At 43.6% G+C, this 15084-nt stretch overlaps 1 protein-coding gene across 2 annotated transcripts in view; it reads right to left on the minus strand.

The window, feature by feature from the left end:
* LOC133490261 (collagen alpha-1(XXVII) chain A-like) overlaps window positions 1-15084 on the minus strand; it is a 66027-nt gene that overhangs the window by 4253 nt on the left and 46690 nt on the right. For both annotated transcript variants that reach the window (XM_061800122.1, XM_061800121.1), the window contains 31 exons: window positions 14781-14834; window positions 14143-14196; window positions 9827-9880; window positions 9670-9714; window positions 9431-9475; window positions 9281-9334; window positions 8143-8196; window positions 7513-7566; window positions 7362-7415; window positions 6375-6428; window positions 6174-6281; window positions 5637-5690; window positions 4935-5042; window positions 4783-4836; window positions 4586-4639; window positions 4442-4498; window positions 4292-4345; window positions 4095-4148; window positions 3970-4023; window positions 3827-3880; window positions 3629-3736; window positions 2110-2217; window positions 1497-1604; window positions 1356-1409; window positions 1185-1247; window positions 1054-1107; window positions 687-722; window positions 561-578; window positions 436-471; window positions 305-331; window positions 183-233 (listed from right to left, as the gene is read on the minus strand). In XM_061800122.1, the coding sequence (XP_061656106.1) occupies window positions 183-233; window positions 305-331; window positions 436-471; window positions 561-578; window positions 687-722; window positions 1054-1107; window positions 1185-1247; window positions 1356-1409; window positions 1497-1604; window positions 2110-2217; window positions 3629-3736; window positions 3827-3880; window positions 3970-4023; window positions 4095-4148; window positions 4292-4345; window positions 4442-4498; window positions 4586-4639; window positions 4783-4836; window positions 4935-5042; window positions 5637-5690; window positions 6174-6281; window positions 6375-6428; window positions 7362-7415; window positions 7513-7566; window positions 8143-8196; window positions 9281-9334; window positions 9431-9475; window positions 9670-9714; window positions 9827-9880; window positions 14143-14196; window positions 14781-14834 (1836 nt within the window). The remainder of the gene's footprint in view (window positions 1-182; window positions 234-304; window positions 332-435; window positions 472-560; window positions 579-686; window positions 723-1053; window positions 1108-1184; window positions 1248-1355; window positions 1410-1496; window positions 1605-2109; window positions 2218-3628; window positions 3737-3826; window positions 3881-3969; window positions 4024-4094; window positions 4149-4291; window positions 4346-4441; window positions 4499-4585; window positions 4640-4782; window positions 4837-4934; window positions 5043-5636; window positions 5691-6173; window positions 6282-6374; window positions 6429-7361; window positions 7416-7512; window positions 7567-8142; window positions 8197-9280; window positions 9335-9430; window positions 9476-9669; window positions 9715-9826; window positions 9881-14142; window positions 14197-14780; window positions 14835-15084) is intronic.

A 15084-nucleotide genomic window follows, 5' to 3' on the forward strand; every position in this document is an offset into this window, starting at 1 on the left:
GAAATACAGTAAGCGGGTCAATCTGCTACTGATTAGAGGACCAACCACGAAATACACTCGCAAAAAAAGTTAGGGATACTGGGCTTTGGGATGCGTTTTGAGGTTCGTCCTGAAATTTCACCACGCTGCGCAATATCCTGAACTTTTTGTAAGTAGTGTATTGGTTGATGTTGCAGACTAACCTCATTCCTGAGCTGGCTGTGTGAATCCATGTACAAAAGACCATCCTCTTTCTGAAGGGGGAAAATAACATATTGTTTCTTATCGGTGGACATATTGTTACTATCAAGCAAAACAATCTTACAAATGATGGGGGGACACGAATGGGACCCTAGGAGAAAGCAAAAACAAAACAAAAAACACAAAAACAAAGAATGAATACAAAAACCTCGCATGATTCATTTGAATTCAGGTAAAAAAAAATACAAATCTTACTGGTGGTCCAGGTCGTCCACGAGGTCCAGGAGCTCCCTAACCGAGACAAAAACACACGCTGGGTGAGCATTGATGTTCAAAATGAAAAAAAAAAAAATACAAGATCAAAAGCATGCGAAATGTACCCTCGGTCCTTGTGCTCCCTGATAGGAGAAAACAGAACAAAAAAACAAGCAAAAAACAAGTTGAGCATTGACGTTTCCCAACTCAACGTGGCAACACGACAGTTTCGTTATGCCGATCATAATTACCATGGCTCCACGGTTTCCTTTCTCTCCTCTGGGGCCCTGGAAGCAAACACGAGGAAGCAAGCCATATTCAGTAAAGATAATCATCCATATGTTCTGGATATCAATTCTGGAATCAATAACGTCTTTTGATCTTTAGGAAAAGGACATATGCTGGCTTCACGGAAGGTTCCAAATTGTCTTCAGCATAAAAAGTATTGCAATGTACAGTCCTTTGAAGACTCAAAGTGGTCTTCAACATTCACGAAAAGACGGAACTACATTTATTTTTTATGAAAACACTCAGGTTCATTATAGACTCTAAACTGTCATTGAGGTTCATAAAAAAACAAAAAACAGTAACAGTCAACGTGTATACTGTAGTACGTACGGCGCTTCCACTGGGGCCAATAATTCCTATAGGGCCCATGACACCGCTTCTGCCCTGAATGGAAAGTACGAGTTAGGGCAAAGAGATAAAGGCAGTACTCGATTAGAATATTATCTTGCTCATCTTCCCACCATGGCGCCTTGTGGCCCCTTTGGTCCTCGAATGCCCTTGGGACCATAGTCTCCTGGAGGCCCCTGAAACCAACAAAGAGACATGCTGTTTAATACGATTTCTGTATATCTCTAACATACTGGACGTACCATAAACGTTTTTATTTTTATTTTTTTTTATTTTTTACATACTTTTGGACCAAAAACTCCAAGGATTCCTGGAAAGCCAGATTCACCGACGTCACCCTGGATGACAATTCAGCATTATTATGAGCTCGTAGTGGTACCTAATAGATTGTCTACTCTGTTTGTGAGGCTTTGAATGATCCTCACAGGTTGTCCTTTGTGTCCCGCTTGTCCTCGCGTCCCAGGAAGTCCCATTCCACCTCGGAAGCCCCTTTTGCCCGGAGGTCCGCTCTGTCCGCGAAGACCTCGCTCCCCCTGGAAAGTTAAACAAACCATCAGTGATTATGATAATATACGTAATGTTAACGCCTTGATGATAGTGGCACGGCATTTGCAAATTTGTGGATTTCTCGGGGAAACCTATCTTCTGTTAAACGATGAAAAGCTCCTGTCGTCGCTGTTTCGGCGGTAAGGCCAAAGGAAACGAATGATGCACTTTGGCGCCATCTCATGGCATCTTGGTGTTGTTGTTGTTACGTTTGTTGATAGTTTTTGGTTTTTTTTAAATCTGCATTTGATGGATGGATGGATGTATATGCTGTGACGTTTGCTGCTGCCATCTAGTGGTAGAATGCCTGAAGCTCACTCTTGAGTCAATATTTATATAGAAAAAGCAAAACAAATAAATCAATAAAAGGCTATAATTTGATCAAGCAACAGCTCGTAAGTAAGAAAATTCGCAAGTTGGGGCACCCGTAAGTCAAGGAATTTGCTGTATGTGTCATTTGAGTGCAACTGTTAGCGGACCCCTTTGCCTTACCTTTGGTCCAAATGCCCCCTGATCTCCAGGGAGTCCTGTAACACCGGTCTTGCCACGAGAGCCGCCTTTGCCTGGGAGGCCAGTCTCTCCATCATTTCCATGTTCTCCCTGTACACAATTCCAATTATTAAACAATCTGCGACAATTATTTCACAAATCAATCAATCAATCAATCCCCCAGTGGTAATTTCGCATTAGAGTCAAATGGGATAGTCCATCCATCCATTTTCTGAGCCACTTCTCCTCACTAGGGTCGCGGGCGTGCTGGAGCCTATCCCAGCTGTCATCGGGCAGGAAGCGGGGTACACCCTGAACTGGTTGCCAGCCAATCGCAGGGAACATAGGAACAAACAACCATTCGCACTCACAGTCATGCCTACGGGCAATTTAGAGTCTCCAATTCATGCATGTTTTTGGGATGTGGGAGGAAACCGGAGTACCCGGAGAAAACCCACGCAGGCACGGGGAGAACATGCAAACTCCACACAGGCAAGGCCCGGGATTGAACCCGGGTCCTCAGAACTGTGAGGCTGACGCTCTAACCAGTCGGCCACCGTGCCGCCCAAATGGGATAGTGCCCCAGCAAATCCTAAAAAAACAAACAAACAAAACAAAACAAAAAACAATCAACCATGTTTTGTTCTTATTTATATTCAATACAGATTAAATGTAATTGGATAAAAAAAAAAAAAAGCTCAACCTTCTGGAAATAGCATAGCACAGTGCACTTTGCGGCCTGTAAATTCTGCCGAGAAATAACAAATAACTCAACTGTATTCATAAAACACTTTAAAAACAAACAACTACAACAAAATAGTGTCGACAGAAGAAAAAAAAATCTAACATATGATATCAGCAAAAAAATGATTAGAATTCAATCACAAGCTACGTGCAGAACTTTTCATTTATTTGGTCAATATCTGACATATCGGTGATGTTTAGGGGAAAAAAATCGTTTCTCTGACGATCTTCCATGTGAAAACGTTAGTTAGGTTCACTGAACACGAAATTGTCTTTGCTGTTTACACAAAAAAGTTGTTATTCTTTGATATTTACACAAACGATTTTAATGTATCTTTGATATTTAGGGACGTGTTAGAGAAACTAAAGCTTCCAAATTACCCTTATTGTCTATGAAAACACGTATGTTAGGTTTTTCGAAGACTAAATTTTCTTTGATGTTTACAAAAAAAAAAAAAAAAGTGTTGTTTATTTGAACTCTTAACTTGGATTTGACCTTTACACGAAAGATAGGTTCAGTGAAGATTCAAATGCATCTTTGCTGTTTAGGAAAACAGGGTTAGGTTCGTTGAAGCCTTAAAAATTCCCTTTCACGCTGACGCAAACAATACTTTAAGTTCTTTCAAGACTTAAAATTGTCTTTGACGTTTACGAAAACGTCTGCTAGCTTAACCGAAGACACAAAAGCGTCTTTGATGTCCACAAAAACACAGAAAAGATATACATTAGGTACATTGAAGAACATTTTGCATCTGCAGCACTAAAATCTGTCCCTTACCGGCACGCCTTTGCTTCCGTCCTTTCCCGGCGTCCCGTCCGTCCCGGGCACGCCCTCCTGTCCCTCTCTGCCCACCACACCTCTGGGCCCGATCGGGCCGGCTGCGCCCTGCGGGTGCCAACGGGTCAGGTGCCGCTTTCACGGCTTTGACACATTCGAAGGCGACGCGTTCAAATGCCACACGTGAATGGGACTCACCTCAGTCCCTCGGGCGCCTTTGGCTCCCGCCTGACCCCTTTTGCCCTTTTGACCCTTAACAGAAGAAACATTGGTTTAATGAATGCAAGGCGTAAGTCAAGGTAGCACTGTAGTAGCAACAAAAAGGATGAAGCTCGTCTTACTTGAGCTCCTTTGGCCCCCTTGGGTCCTTGAATGCCTCGCGGTCCAGGATGACCCTGCACGTAACGTTGGACTTGTTAACGACAGCGTGTGATTTCACGAGTCAAACGTGCGGCGACACACTCACAGGAAGTCCATGAGCGCCGGCTCGGCCTCGTTCGCCATCCACGCCAACTTGACCCTGTCAAAAAGATCATCGCTCGTGGTTGGGAATCCCTAGTGCACTATATTTCCACTTTATTGCCCCAAAGAGGCTTTTTTTCTCCCCAACATTTGTTGGCTGTGTAGATAATTGCCCCCCCCCCCCGGAGGGAGTGTTCTTACTTTGTAGCCCGGGTCGCCCGATTCCCCCCTTTCTCCCCTGTCGCCCGGTGGACCCTGCGAGAACCACGTATGGTAGTGAGTAAAAAAATGCAGCCCATTTGCCGCCAGCTTCAACGTCAAACGGAGTAAGTAAGTCAGGACGCGACTTACTATGTCACCCAGAGGACCGGGAGGACCCTCGGTTTTGCCGTCGTCCCCCTGCTCGCCCTGGGTGTGCACAAAACGGACAAATGCTAAGCTACACGACGCCGCGTACAGAAAATGAACAACACACAGAATCGAGGCGAGGTGTACCTTTTCACCTTTTGGTCCCGGGCGCCCCATTGGGCCAGACGGTCCCCGATGGCCCTGCGATGACACGGGGGGAGGAAAAAAACGGGGATAAAGCCATTCAGATTAGGTAACGTGTCATAAAGGCTACAGATGTACACTGCGCCTTATATAGTTAAGCGCGGTACATCTCGATGGAGACTCTCGTGCGGCAAGTGTACCTCATAACCTGAAAGGCCCGTTTCCCCCTGCGGACCCATTCGGCCTGGAGCGCCCTAAAAGAGGGCGACACGCAACAACCCACAGACGCATTCAAAAAGGATCTTTTGCTCCTTCGTCGTAATGAAGCCGTTGGACAATGGATGTACTTTACCACGTGTCCGATGGTCCCTCTGGAGCCCTTGGGCCCAACGCTGCCCTGCGGTCCGGTCTTGCCCACTGTCCCGGTCTCCCCGAGGTGGCCTTGGTGGCCTTTGGCGCCCTAAAGTATACACCAAGAATGGGTTACATACTATGTCTCTTTGCGTGGATCTTTTTAACCAGTGCCGCAGACCCAAATTTTAAGTGAGTAGACCAAAACATAAACAGGTATGGACGCTTCTGCGCAGACGTTTATGGCAGAATTTGCAAGGCTCCCTAAAGAGAACAGGCGCGATCAGGCAAAACACACTTATTTTATTTTTAATGGTATTCTAATTAGTTTAACTACAAGGCATTTCAGAATAGCACAATTCTTAAACAAAACAGAGCGATCAAGAAAATAAGTCGTCAGTCATATTTTCTCCCCAAATTGCCAAAATTTCACAAATTGTGCCAGGGTGTGCAAACCTATGAGCACAACTGTAAATAATACAGGGAACCCCCACGATATCACAGTGTGTGTTAAAGTAGTCGTTGTTGGAACGTTTTCTGTAGAACATCTATGCTAATTGGACATAGGCATTTAATTAGAATTGGGCACATGGACGTGCAGTAAAAATCCAGGTGTTGCGAGTTAGTCATGAGTAAAAAAAAAAAAAAAAAGCATCCCGCCATGAGAAATCCATACTATGCCACTGTTTTCAAAAGGACAAACCTTTGGTCCTAGTTTGCCTCTTTCTCCAATTTCACCAGATTTCCCTTCTTGGCCCTGAGAATCAAAAACAAAAAAAATCACACATTTCTACTTTCCATCACTCTCGGCACATACATTTGGTTTGTCTCCTTTAAATGATGTTCAGGTAGGGAGCGATCACTTTTTGCTCATCTAACAAGTCATTTGTGAAAATGAAATTGGGTTTTAGGGGCGTTACAAAATGAATCCAATATTCCCAAACCAGAGGTAAATTGTCCAGATTGATAATGTGCTGCTATTTTCTCCATTTTGGCAATGTCCACAGTAATGTCCATCCGTCCATTTAGCGTTGGGCCATTTCTCGGTGAGCGCTTTTTTTTTTTGCTGGTCACTAACAGAATGTGTATATCCAAAAGAGAGGCACATGCTTTCAAAAAGATATTTGGCATTGAAATACGTCCTGCAATGCCTTGTGGATGTTTTGCCAGTGTTTCCGGTTTTCCGTGAGGAGTATTTTAAGGATATAAACCATATCCAAACAATCCGAAAGTCTCTTACTCTGACACCAGGGATTCCGGGACTTCCGGGCGGGCCATCCTTTCCCTTTAAACCACTTTCGCCCTTTTCACCGTTGTCGCCCTCCTGGCCCATGTCGCCCTTTTCACCCTGACATGAACGCAGGACACCCAATTAGTAGCCTGCACCAAAAATGTACTGTCTGTGTGAATTGTTAGGTGCCGTGTGTTCAATTTTAGTCACCTTAGTTCCATCGGGACCAGCAGGACCAGCCTCTCCCTCCAAACCCGGCTCGCCCTGTTCACACGCCACCAAATACGCATACTTTAAAACGGAGCTTCTCAAACTGGGAGTCCGCAAACCGTAACTTGGGGGTGCGCAAAATTACGTGCAATCATTTGTTTGGTATCATTTAAAAGAAAAGAAAATGCTGTGGAAAGAATGAAGTTGTTGAAAGGTAGAATAGGAAGGAGGTAAATGTGTAAAACACCTCTTCATTAAGAAATAATAAGTCATTAAATAGTTCCTGAATGAGCTGAACAGTTTGAAATCGGAATGGTTTGAATCAGTCGAGAAATGAGGAAGGATGAGGTGAATTAGTAAAATATACATTTTGTCATGGAAGATGTGGATTACTGAAAAATGCGAAGATTTAATGAAAGTGAAAAAACAGTGGCCAAGACGTCCTAATTGGGCTGAAGATTCAGAAATGTGGACGAAGGATGGAAGCACAGCCGTCGGGCCGAAACCTCCTATGTCCAAATTTGGTCAATTTCATATTTTTATACTATTGGTCAATCCTCGCAATGGTAAGTTGCTTTTTATTATTTATTGAAAATGGCTGGCTTTCTTTGACGATTCGATGTTAATGGCTCAATGTTTTTGGGGTTTCCTGAAAAGTGATGCTTTTTTTTGGACATGCGAGGTTTCCACCCGACGCCGGCGATATGCAAAACGTCTGCGTTGATTTGGGTCGATGTAGAATATTGAAAAATGTTGGAATTTGGCAAAAATATCTGTCTCGAATGAGCGGAAGGAATCCTTCGAAGCTGGAACGATTTAAACCGATCGCTCGGAGGTCAAGGTGCTACAGTATTGAGGTTAAACTGTTGAAAATAGAAATCATTCCCATGAAATGTAGGGGTACACAAAAAGTAAAAAAAACGCTGCTTTAAAGGTGATATTCCACTGAGTATTGGCCATCTTCCTGTTTGATGCTGGCAAACGCACCCGAGGGCCGATGAGTCCCTGCTCTCCCATGTTCCCGTCTGCGCCGATGGCTCCCTGTCACGCACGCACACACACACGAATACTTGTTTTGTTTTTTTTCTCATAAAACTGTGAATATCAAAGAAATCAAAGGTCACTACGGCAATGTCACCTTGTCCCCTGGCTCGCCTGGCAGTCCTGGTTCTCCCACGCTACCCGGTGGACCCTGAAGGACACACGTGATGAGGACGGTTACACGCAGTGGTGGAAAGTAAGCAAGTACAAATACTTGCTGTCCTTAAGTAGATTTTTCAGGTACTTGAGTATTTAAAGTTCGGACTACTTTCTAATTTTACTCCCAAGTCCATTGAAATGAATGGAAATGCCATTCATCTCTTCCAGACCACCCCCCCAAAAACAAAAAAATAAATCAGATTTGAATTACAAAATAGCACTCTATATTATATCGTACAGTAATGACATAATTAAGTTGAATTAAATTTTTTTTAACAGTTTTTGTCACACTTTCCCCTACAATTTAGCCACCTGGGGGTAGTATAGGACTGACATACAGATATACTGTGCATGGCGACTCAGCTCCTTTGTCGGCTTTATATTGGTTGTTCTTTGCAGAGGATAAAGAATATGTATCTGTGAGTGTTTTTATATTGTCTGTCTGCACGTGTTGCCGCACCATTGTGTAACTCCAATTTTTTGCTCGTAACTCAAGACAATTTGGCCGAGCGACGGCTCATATCTTGAAAATATCGTAAGTCGGGTCACTTGCAAGTCGAGGTATCACCTTTTGACCAATTTCCCCCAACAGTCCCAGAGTTCCAGGCGGTCCGGGCGCCCCCTGTGGGTGACAAGGAATGCGCTTCACCAACCGAACACTCTTATATCCAAATTGGAATACAAGCAAAATGTAAGATTTTTATTGCAAATGTGGCTCAACCGCCGTGAGAAGTCCCCAAATTGCGCATCTCAAAAAGTCGCAATTTTTTAAAAAGACGCCAGTCAATCGTCACAACAGTATTATTTCATTTAACATTTTTAAACAATGTAACGTCTACAAATATACAGACTTTCTTAAAATGTTGAATGAAATTAAATAGAAAAAAACAGACCATTTTTTTAATTGATAAAAATATGATTAAAAAAATATGGCAGAATATTAAATCCATTCAACCGTAGTAGATTTAAAATTTTTTAATTCCTTGACTGGTAACGTTGACAGATTATTTTTTTTCATGTTGTATTCCGTGATCCCTTAATTTGGCTTCTGCTTCACATTTGACTATAATTCAAATATTCTTTTTCTTTCTTTCCCTCTTTGTTTTAAATAAATTGACTTTGAATTTTAATTTTTTAAATGAGCTGCAACGCCATGAAATAAAAAGGCCACCAATTCAAAGACGTTTTTAAAATGCCATTAAACACAAAAATCCAAAATAAATATTTTAAAATAATTACAAGTTCATTTAAATCAATCCATTCATATAATCACTAAATGAGTATGTAATTATTTAAAATATTTCCCAATTTATGAAATGAGCAATCACATTTATAATTCAATTGAAATTAATCGGCTTCATTTAATTTTGGCACAAAAAAAACTCCAATTTGTAATTTCAAATTTTTTTTTTGCCAGTGTGCAGGAAGCCTTGAATGAAGCGGTAAATGTTTTTTTATTTATTTTTAAATGCTAGTACTAAAATCCTTCCCGGTTGTAAAGTTTCGGTGCAAAAGTGCACAATGGGAGGAGAAGGAGGCTGTTTGCTGCCAAGGAAAATCCAATAAAGTGAGTAAATAGGGTCCTAAAAAGGAGAGGAAATGCACAATGATTTAAGAGTGGCTTTAATTTGACATATTAGGGCCTGAAAAAAAGAAAAAAAAAGAGTGCAGATGCTAGAAGACGACGGCTGCGGAGAGGCTCGTACCTGCTCGCCTGCGATTCCCTTGTCCCCCGGTGACCCTGACGGCCCTTGGACACCCTTGAGACGGAAAAGTAAAACATATTTTCACGTTTTCCATCCAAGCAAAAGGCTCGCAAATGCAGGTCGCTGTTGCGGAGTGTTGTCAAAACTCACAGGAAAGCCTTTCGGCCCGGTTTCCCCCGACTCCCCGATTTTACCCTGGAGGATCACAATGCAAAAAAGTCACAAACACATCATGGGATCAAAACTTTCACTTTTGAGGCGACAGAATGCCGCGAGGCCTTTTATTTTGTCTCGATGAAATGAACGCTCGGTGGCCCGGATTAAAGAATGGAGCATGCTGTATGTTTTAAAAGTTTTGTCCGCTGAAGGAAACGCGGACGCCTTCTCACCTGGGGTCCGGGGAAGCCGATTTTTCCCGGAGGACCGTCTGGACCCTGCAGCGAGGAGAGGGAACATGACTTACAGCCCAGCCCCGTGTTTTACCGTATATTTCCTCAATGGAGGACAGCGTGAAGGCTTTCCAACTGATAACTCGGCTGTCTTTACCGTCTTGCCCTCTGACCCCATCTCTCCCGTCGGACCGTCGGGCCCCGTCGCGCCCTGAAAACACAGGCGACACCAGATGTTACCTAGTTCAAGTTGGCCGTGACAAGTTTTGCGCAGACCAACCAATCAGAGGACAGAAAAATGCTGACGTCAGGACATATTTGAAATCTGACTGGCTGCCAATGCAGTGGTGCCTTGTCTTAAGAGTCGAATTTGTTCCGTGACCGTGCTTGTAACTCAGAACACTTTACAGTATTATTCTTTATTAAAACATACATTAATAACAAAACAGACTCCATAATACACAAAGAAGAGTTTCACACTCAAGTAACTCAGTAAACTGAAAAAGTAAAATTAGTCACTTTTCGCACGCGATGAAGAATACATGCCTGTGAGTATTGTTGTATTATCTGTCTACATGTGTTGCTGCACCGGTTGTGTTGAAATGTATGTTACTTAACACTGCGACATTGATGCTAGTTTTGTTAGCTTGTCTATGGCGCTTTGCACCATGCGTTGCCATTGAGCTACTGGACATTCGTAAGTTAAAGCGTTATTTGTCTTTGTTTTCCGTTTAAACTTCAACTGACAATAAAGAGCTCAAAGCAAGCAGTTGGCCACCGTTTGGAGAATTGTTTACTACCTGCTGCTTGTTGTGAAGTTCACTGCCACCGTTTAGCGCTTGTTAACTAAAAATTTTGCTCGCAACTCAAGCACACCCAGAAAAAATACAATACAATAAAATCAGCAGAGCGACAGCTCAAATGCGACCAAACGAAGAACAAAGATGCTCGGGAATAAACGAATACGATTTCGGCGAGGAAGAAACCCACTTCGGCATTTGCAAATTCTCCGCTTGAGTCGTGCGCGGCGCTGTAAATGAAGCAAAGCACATTTGCGTGCGCAAACAGCAGCCGTGTGAGAGGCAATGTGAGGCTCCCTGTGTCTGACATTTTTTTGCAGGGTAAACAAGGAGCCCTGTGTCAAGTCAATAAGCGCTTGTGTGCTTTAAAAGTGGAGGGACACTGGAAGGGAAATTCTATTCAAGCCTTTCTATTAAACAGGTCGTGAATATTTAGGTTGAAATGTTTAAGAGAGAAATAATTCCCATGGTATTCAGGAGTTCAAATGGTTGTTACAGTGAACTGAAATTTGTAAATATTGATTAAAATGTCATAAAAAGTCAATGTATAAAAAAATGAACACTTAAGTTAACTCAGTTCAACCCCGAGCGACAAAGCCCTACTTTTCTATGAGATAAGACAATGGCAGTCTCAATGAAGCGTCAACGTAGTTCCTTGGTACCATGATGCCACAAGAGGACGCCAAAGTAATGCTTTTATATTAGACAGGGCTTTAGCCGGAGCACAAAAACAGCACGGCTGCTCGTTTGCTTTGTAGCAACAGTACCTCAAAGATGGCGCACGCTAAAATGAAGTCGTAGTCGCCTCCGCACAGGTCAATTAGGAGCAGCTATTCCCATTTTGTCGGAAGCAAATGTGACAGTTTGAAGGCTTGCTGACGACCAGGCGCCGTCGGGAGATTGGCCCCGCAAGGCCCCAAGTGCCGTAAGCCTATTATTATATTATGGGGAGAAAGCCGGTTCATTAACATTCCTGTCTGGGGTACCCGCCGTATGCCGCTTGCGTTTCCATAGCCTGATTAGCCCGTGCCATCGGGAGATCCGGCTTCGGGGAGAAATTTCAGGATGAAACTAAAACGAATTATAACCTTCACAGGTGACCTGAAGTTGACCTTTCAGCTGTTATGCATGATGACGAGAAGTGTTTAAATACCAATTCTAATTGAACCTGGACATTTCTTGCTTTATTCGTGGATCAAACACCTGTTGTGAATTTCCCCATACAGTCCCTCATTGTTATAAATCGGATCCGATTCAGATAAACACGTTTAGGAGCAATGCGAATTACACATGTAGCATGTGGGTACACTTCTGTGTCTTTGTGAAACTTAATCCAGTTTGAATAAAGGTTTGATATGTGAATGCAACGCTGACTGTAAGTGCCAAACCAAGTTTAAACTGGGCATTTGGAAACAATGCAAATTTAACATCTAAATGAACACGTCGGGATGCCTTCATCTCTGGTCAAATCTTATCTGGTTTGAATGAGGTTTGCTATGTGGCTACGGCACCAGAGATGGCAAATCAAATTCAATCTGGATCGTATTCAGATCAGCACAATTCTCAGCGCTGCAAATTGAACATGGAACATCCCATTTAACACGTTAGCATGTCTCCATCTCTGTTAAATCGAATCTGGTTCGAACCAGGTTTGATATGTGAATGCAAAGCCAGAGATTGTTTAAACCAAACCACATTTAATCCCGATCTGATCCACATTCAGAAATTGTACATTTAGAAACAATGCAAATTCAACACAGACAATCCAACTGATTGCCTCCATCAAATCTGGTTTGAATGAGGTTTGCTATGTGAATGCAATGCCAGAGACGAATGTCAAACCAAATTGAATAGATCAAATTTAAAATCCCATTTAACATGTTCAGAGGCTTTGACAGGCTTTGATAATCAGATCATAGCAGGGTACCAATTGTTGCATGAAAAAAGTTTGTCTTTTGGATCCCAAATATTTGAAACAATTTGGCAGATGACAAATGTTGAGGTCTTGTCTCGTAATACATGCTCTGTGGTTACAGTTCCCACATGACTGCGAAATTCGGGCTTCCCCCTTCCAAGTTCAGTACAGTAGCTCGTGTGTGCGCGCGCTGTTGCGTTCGTGCGTGCCGTGCGCCGCACGAGGGAATCCATCACTCATCGTTGATTTACACGCTGCACCGTGTCTGGGAGTCGTTTTTGGCATGCGGCGCTCGTGAGAATTCATATCTGGAGCCTGTCTGGAGACAACTAGACTAAGTAATGCATTTGCATATCTTTTTTTTTTTTTACGGCTCGCCAATAATGCAAGAGAGAAAAAGCTGATGCAGCTATTTTTCTTTAATTGTATCCAAAAAAAACGAGGCTAGATTTTCCCTTTAAAATATCATACAGGGCGGCACGGTGGAGACTGGTTAGGGCGTCTGCCACACAGTTCTGAGGACTGGGGTTCAATCCCCGGCCCCGCCTGTGTGGAGTTTGCATGTTCTCCCCCGTGCCTGCATGGGTTTTCTCTGGGCACTCCAGTTTCCTCCCACATCCCAAAAACATGCATGCTAGGTTAATTGACAACTCTAAATTGCCCGTAGGTGTGAATGTGAGTGTGAATGGTTGTTTGTTTCTAATGTGCCCTGCGATTGGCTGGCAACCTGTTCAGGGTGTACCCCGCCTCCTGCCCGATGATGGCTGGGAAGCATGGACTTCTAAAAATAAAAAGAGGTCAATTTATTTTTTATCTTTGCCAATGGTCATCAATTGGCAAGTTGACGTTAGGTGCCATATAACTCCATTATGGTCATCCACTATTGTACTGTACACTTTTTACGGCTTCACGGCGCCAAAACAAGACCAAATCATGAAGTGCTTTACAGTGAACTCCCGTCACATCGCGGTTCATCGTTCCAAGAACTGTTTGCAAACTTTACCCCAGGAACCTTTGGAGGAATATCGTGCGATTAGACCATGGGAACAATTGTCTACATTTAGTTCCAGGGGATAATTAATCATGGGGTCAGTACTTTTCAGAGGTCCGGGAACCTTTGGGGTTGGGTTTCCAGCACTGAACATACTGTATATCATTGGAACGTTTTAGGTTCAGGTACTACACACACATACCCTGAAACTAGGAACCTTTGGGTGACTATGAGATTGGGTTTTCATATTCATTGCTCCCATAGAGCAGAGTGAACATTGGCCTGAAATTACTGCTGCATGCTCTGTTTATATGTATTGCTGCTCCGTGTGTGTTAAAGTCGCAGTTGTTTGAAGGTTTACAACTTTAACAGCCCTGCTAGTTTCCATTAGCCCATCTAAGGCATTTTGCATTATACTGTATGTTAGCAATAAGCTAGTGGATTTTTGTTCAATGACATTATTGATTGAAATTGTTTTGTGTCTGTTTTACAGTAAAAAGTCAACTGGGAGTGACAAACAGCTTGAAGCAAGCACACTTTACATCTACATCACGACTGCAAACGTTTTATGATCTCACGGCTCCAAAACGAGAAGAGAGCATCGAGCATCATAAAGTGTTTTGATGTGAGCTTTTCCTCTTCCAGTGATTGGTCAAACTTTTTACCATTTTGAAAAGGAATGAGGATGAATTCGAAACTGAATTGAGACTTTTTACACACAAATTTAAGTTCGGAAGATCCAAGCTAAGGGGGAACAAAGAACGTACCCGCAAGCCTTTGGTTCCTCTGGTACCTGCGGGCCCCGTCGCCCCAGGGGTTCCCTGAGGAACAAAAGAAAAAAAAGGAGATTAAGAGAAAGAAAGATAAAACAAAGATTTACATTGAAACAGCAGAGAACCCCCGCCCTATGTTAAATCAGGGGGGTGAAGGGTGGGGGGGCGGTAGCGTGACCTCGGGGTTTGTTGTTAGATGTGTCACTCACAGCAATTAAACAGCCAAGCGGTGGAATCCCACCCTGCTGTGCCCCCCCGGTTCTGTGTTTATATTTGCTTTGGTGGCTCGGTGACCTCCCGCCAAAGCCGACGCTCGCTTGGTCCAAGTTGGCCCGAGCCAAGGCCACGGTGATGGGGGTCGGGGGTCGGGGGGTGGGGGGGCTTCTAATTGCTTGTAGCTGTTTGGATTTGGAGTGACAGGAGGGAAACGCAGGCTCAGCAGGAGGCCGCCTGATCAAGACGGATGTCGACCGTCACCGCAGACTTTTTGGGGAGCAAATGGACCAATCGAAAGCGGGAATTTTCACAGCTTTTAGCACGTCTCTGCTTCTGACTGACAATCAAGACTATGTCATATAAATGTTCAAACAGCGTTCCATAGCAAGACAATTAGTAAACAGGTGGCGACTTACTGGTCTTCCTGGTGGTCCTGACGGCCCGGTCTCCCCCGGTGTCCCCGGGTGACCCTGAGCACAAACAGAGTGAAGGCAAATCGACACAGGAGAAAGTATTTACAGTCAGACAGCGACAACTGCTTTCAACACAACAGGACAGGAGAAGTTGAGTGTTAAACTTCACATGCCCGTCCTGGCATTGCGGTTTTCCCTTCGACGCAGCCGCCGCCCCGCCTTTGTTACGTCTTTCCTCAGCCGCAATATTGGGGCAACAAGTGCCCCAGACCCCCATTCCGTGTCAGTGGCGTTCAATACAGAACAG

Source organism: Phyllopteryx taeniolatus, chromosome 15 (assembly GCF_024500385.1).
Source record: "Phyllopteryx taeniolatus isolate TA_2022b chromosome 15, UOR_Ptae_1.2, whole genome shotgun sequence".
Lineage (NCBI taxonomy): Eukaryota > Metazoa > Chordata > Actinopteri > Syngnathiformes > Syngnathidae > Phyllopteryx > Phyllopteryx taeniolatus.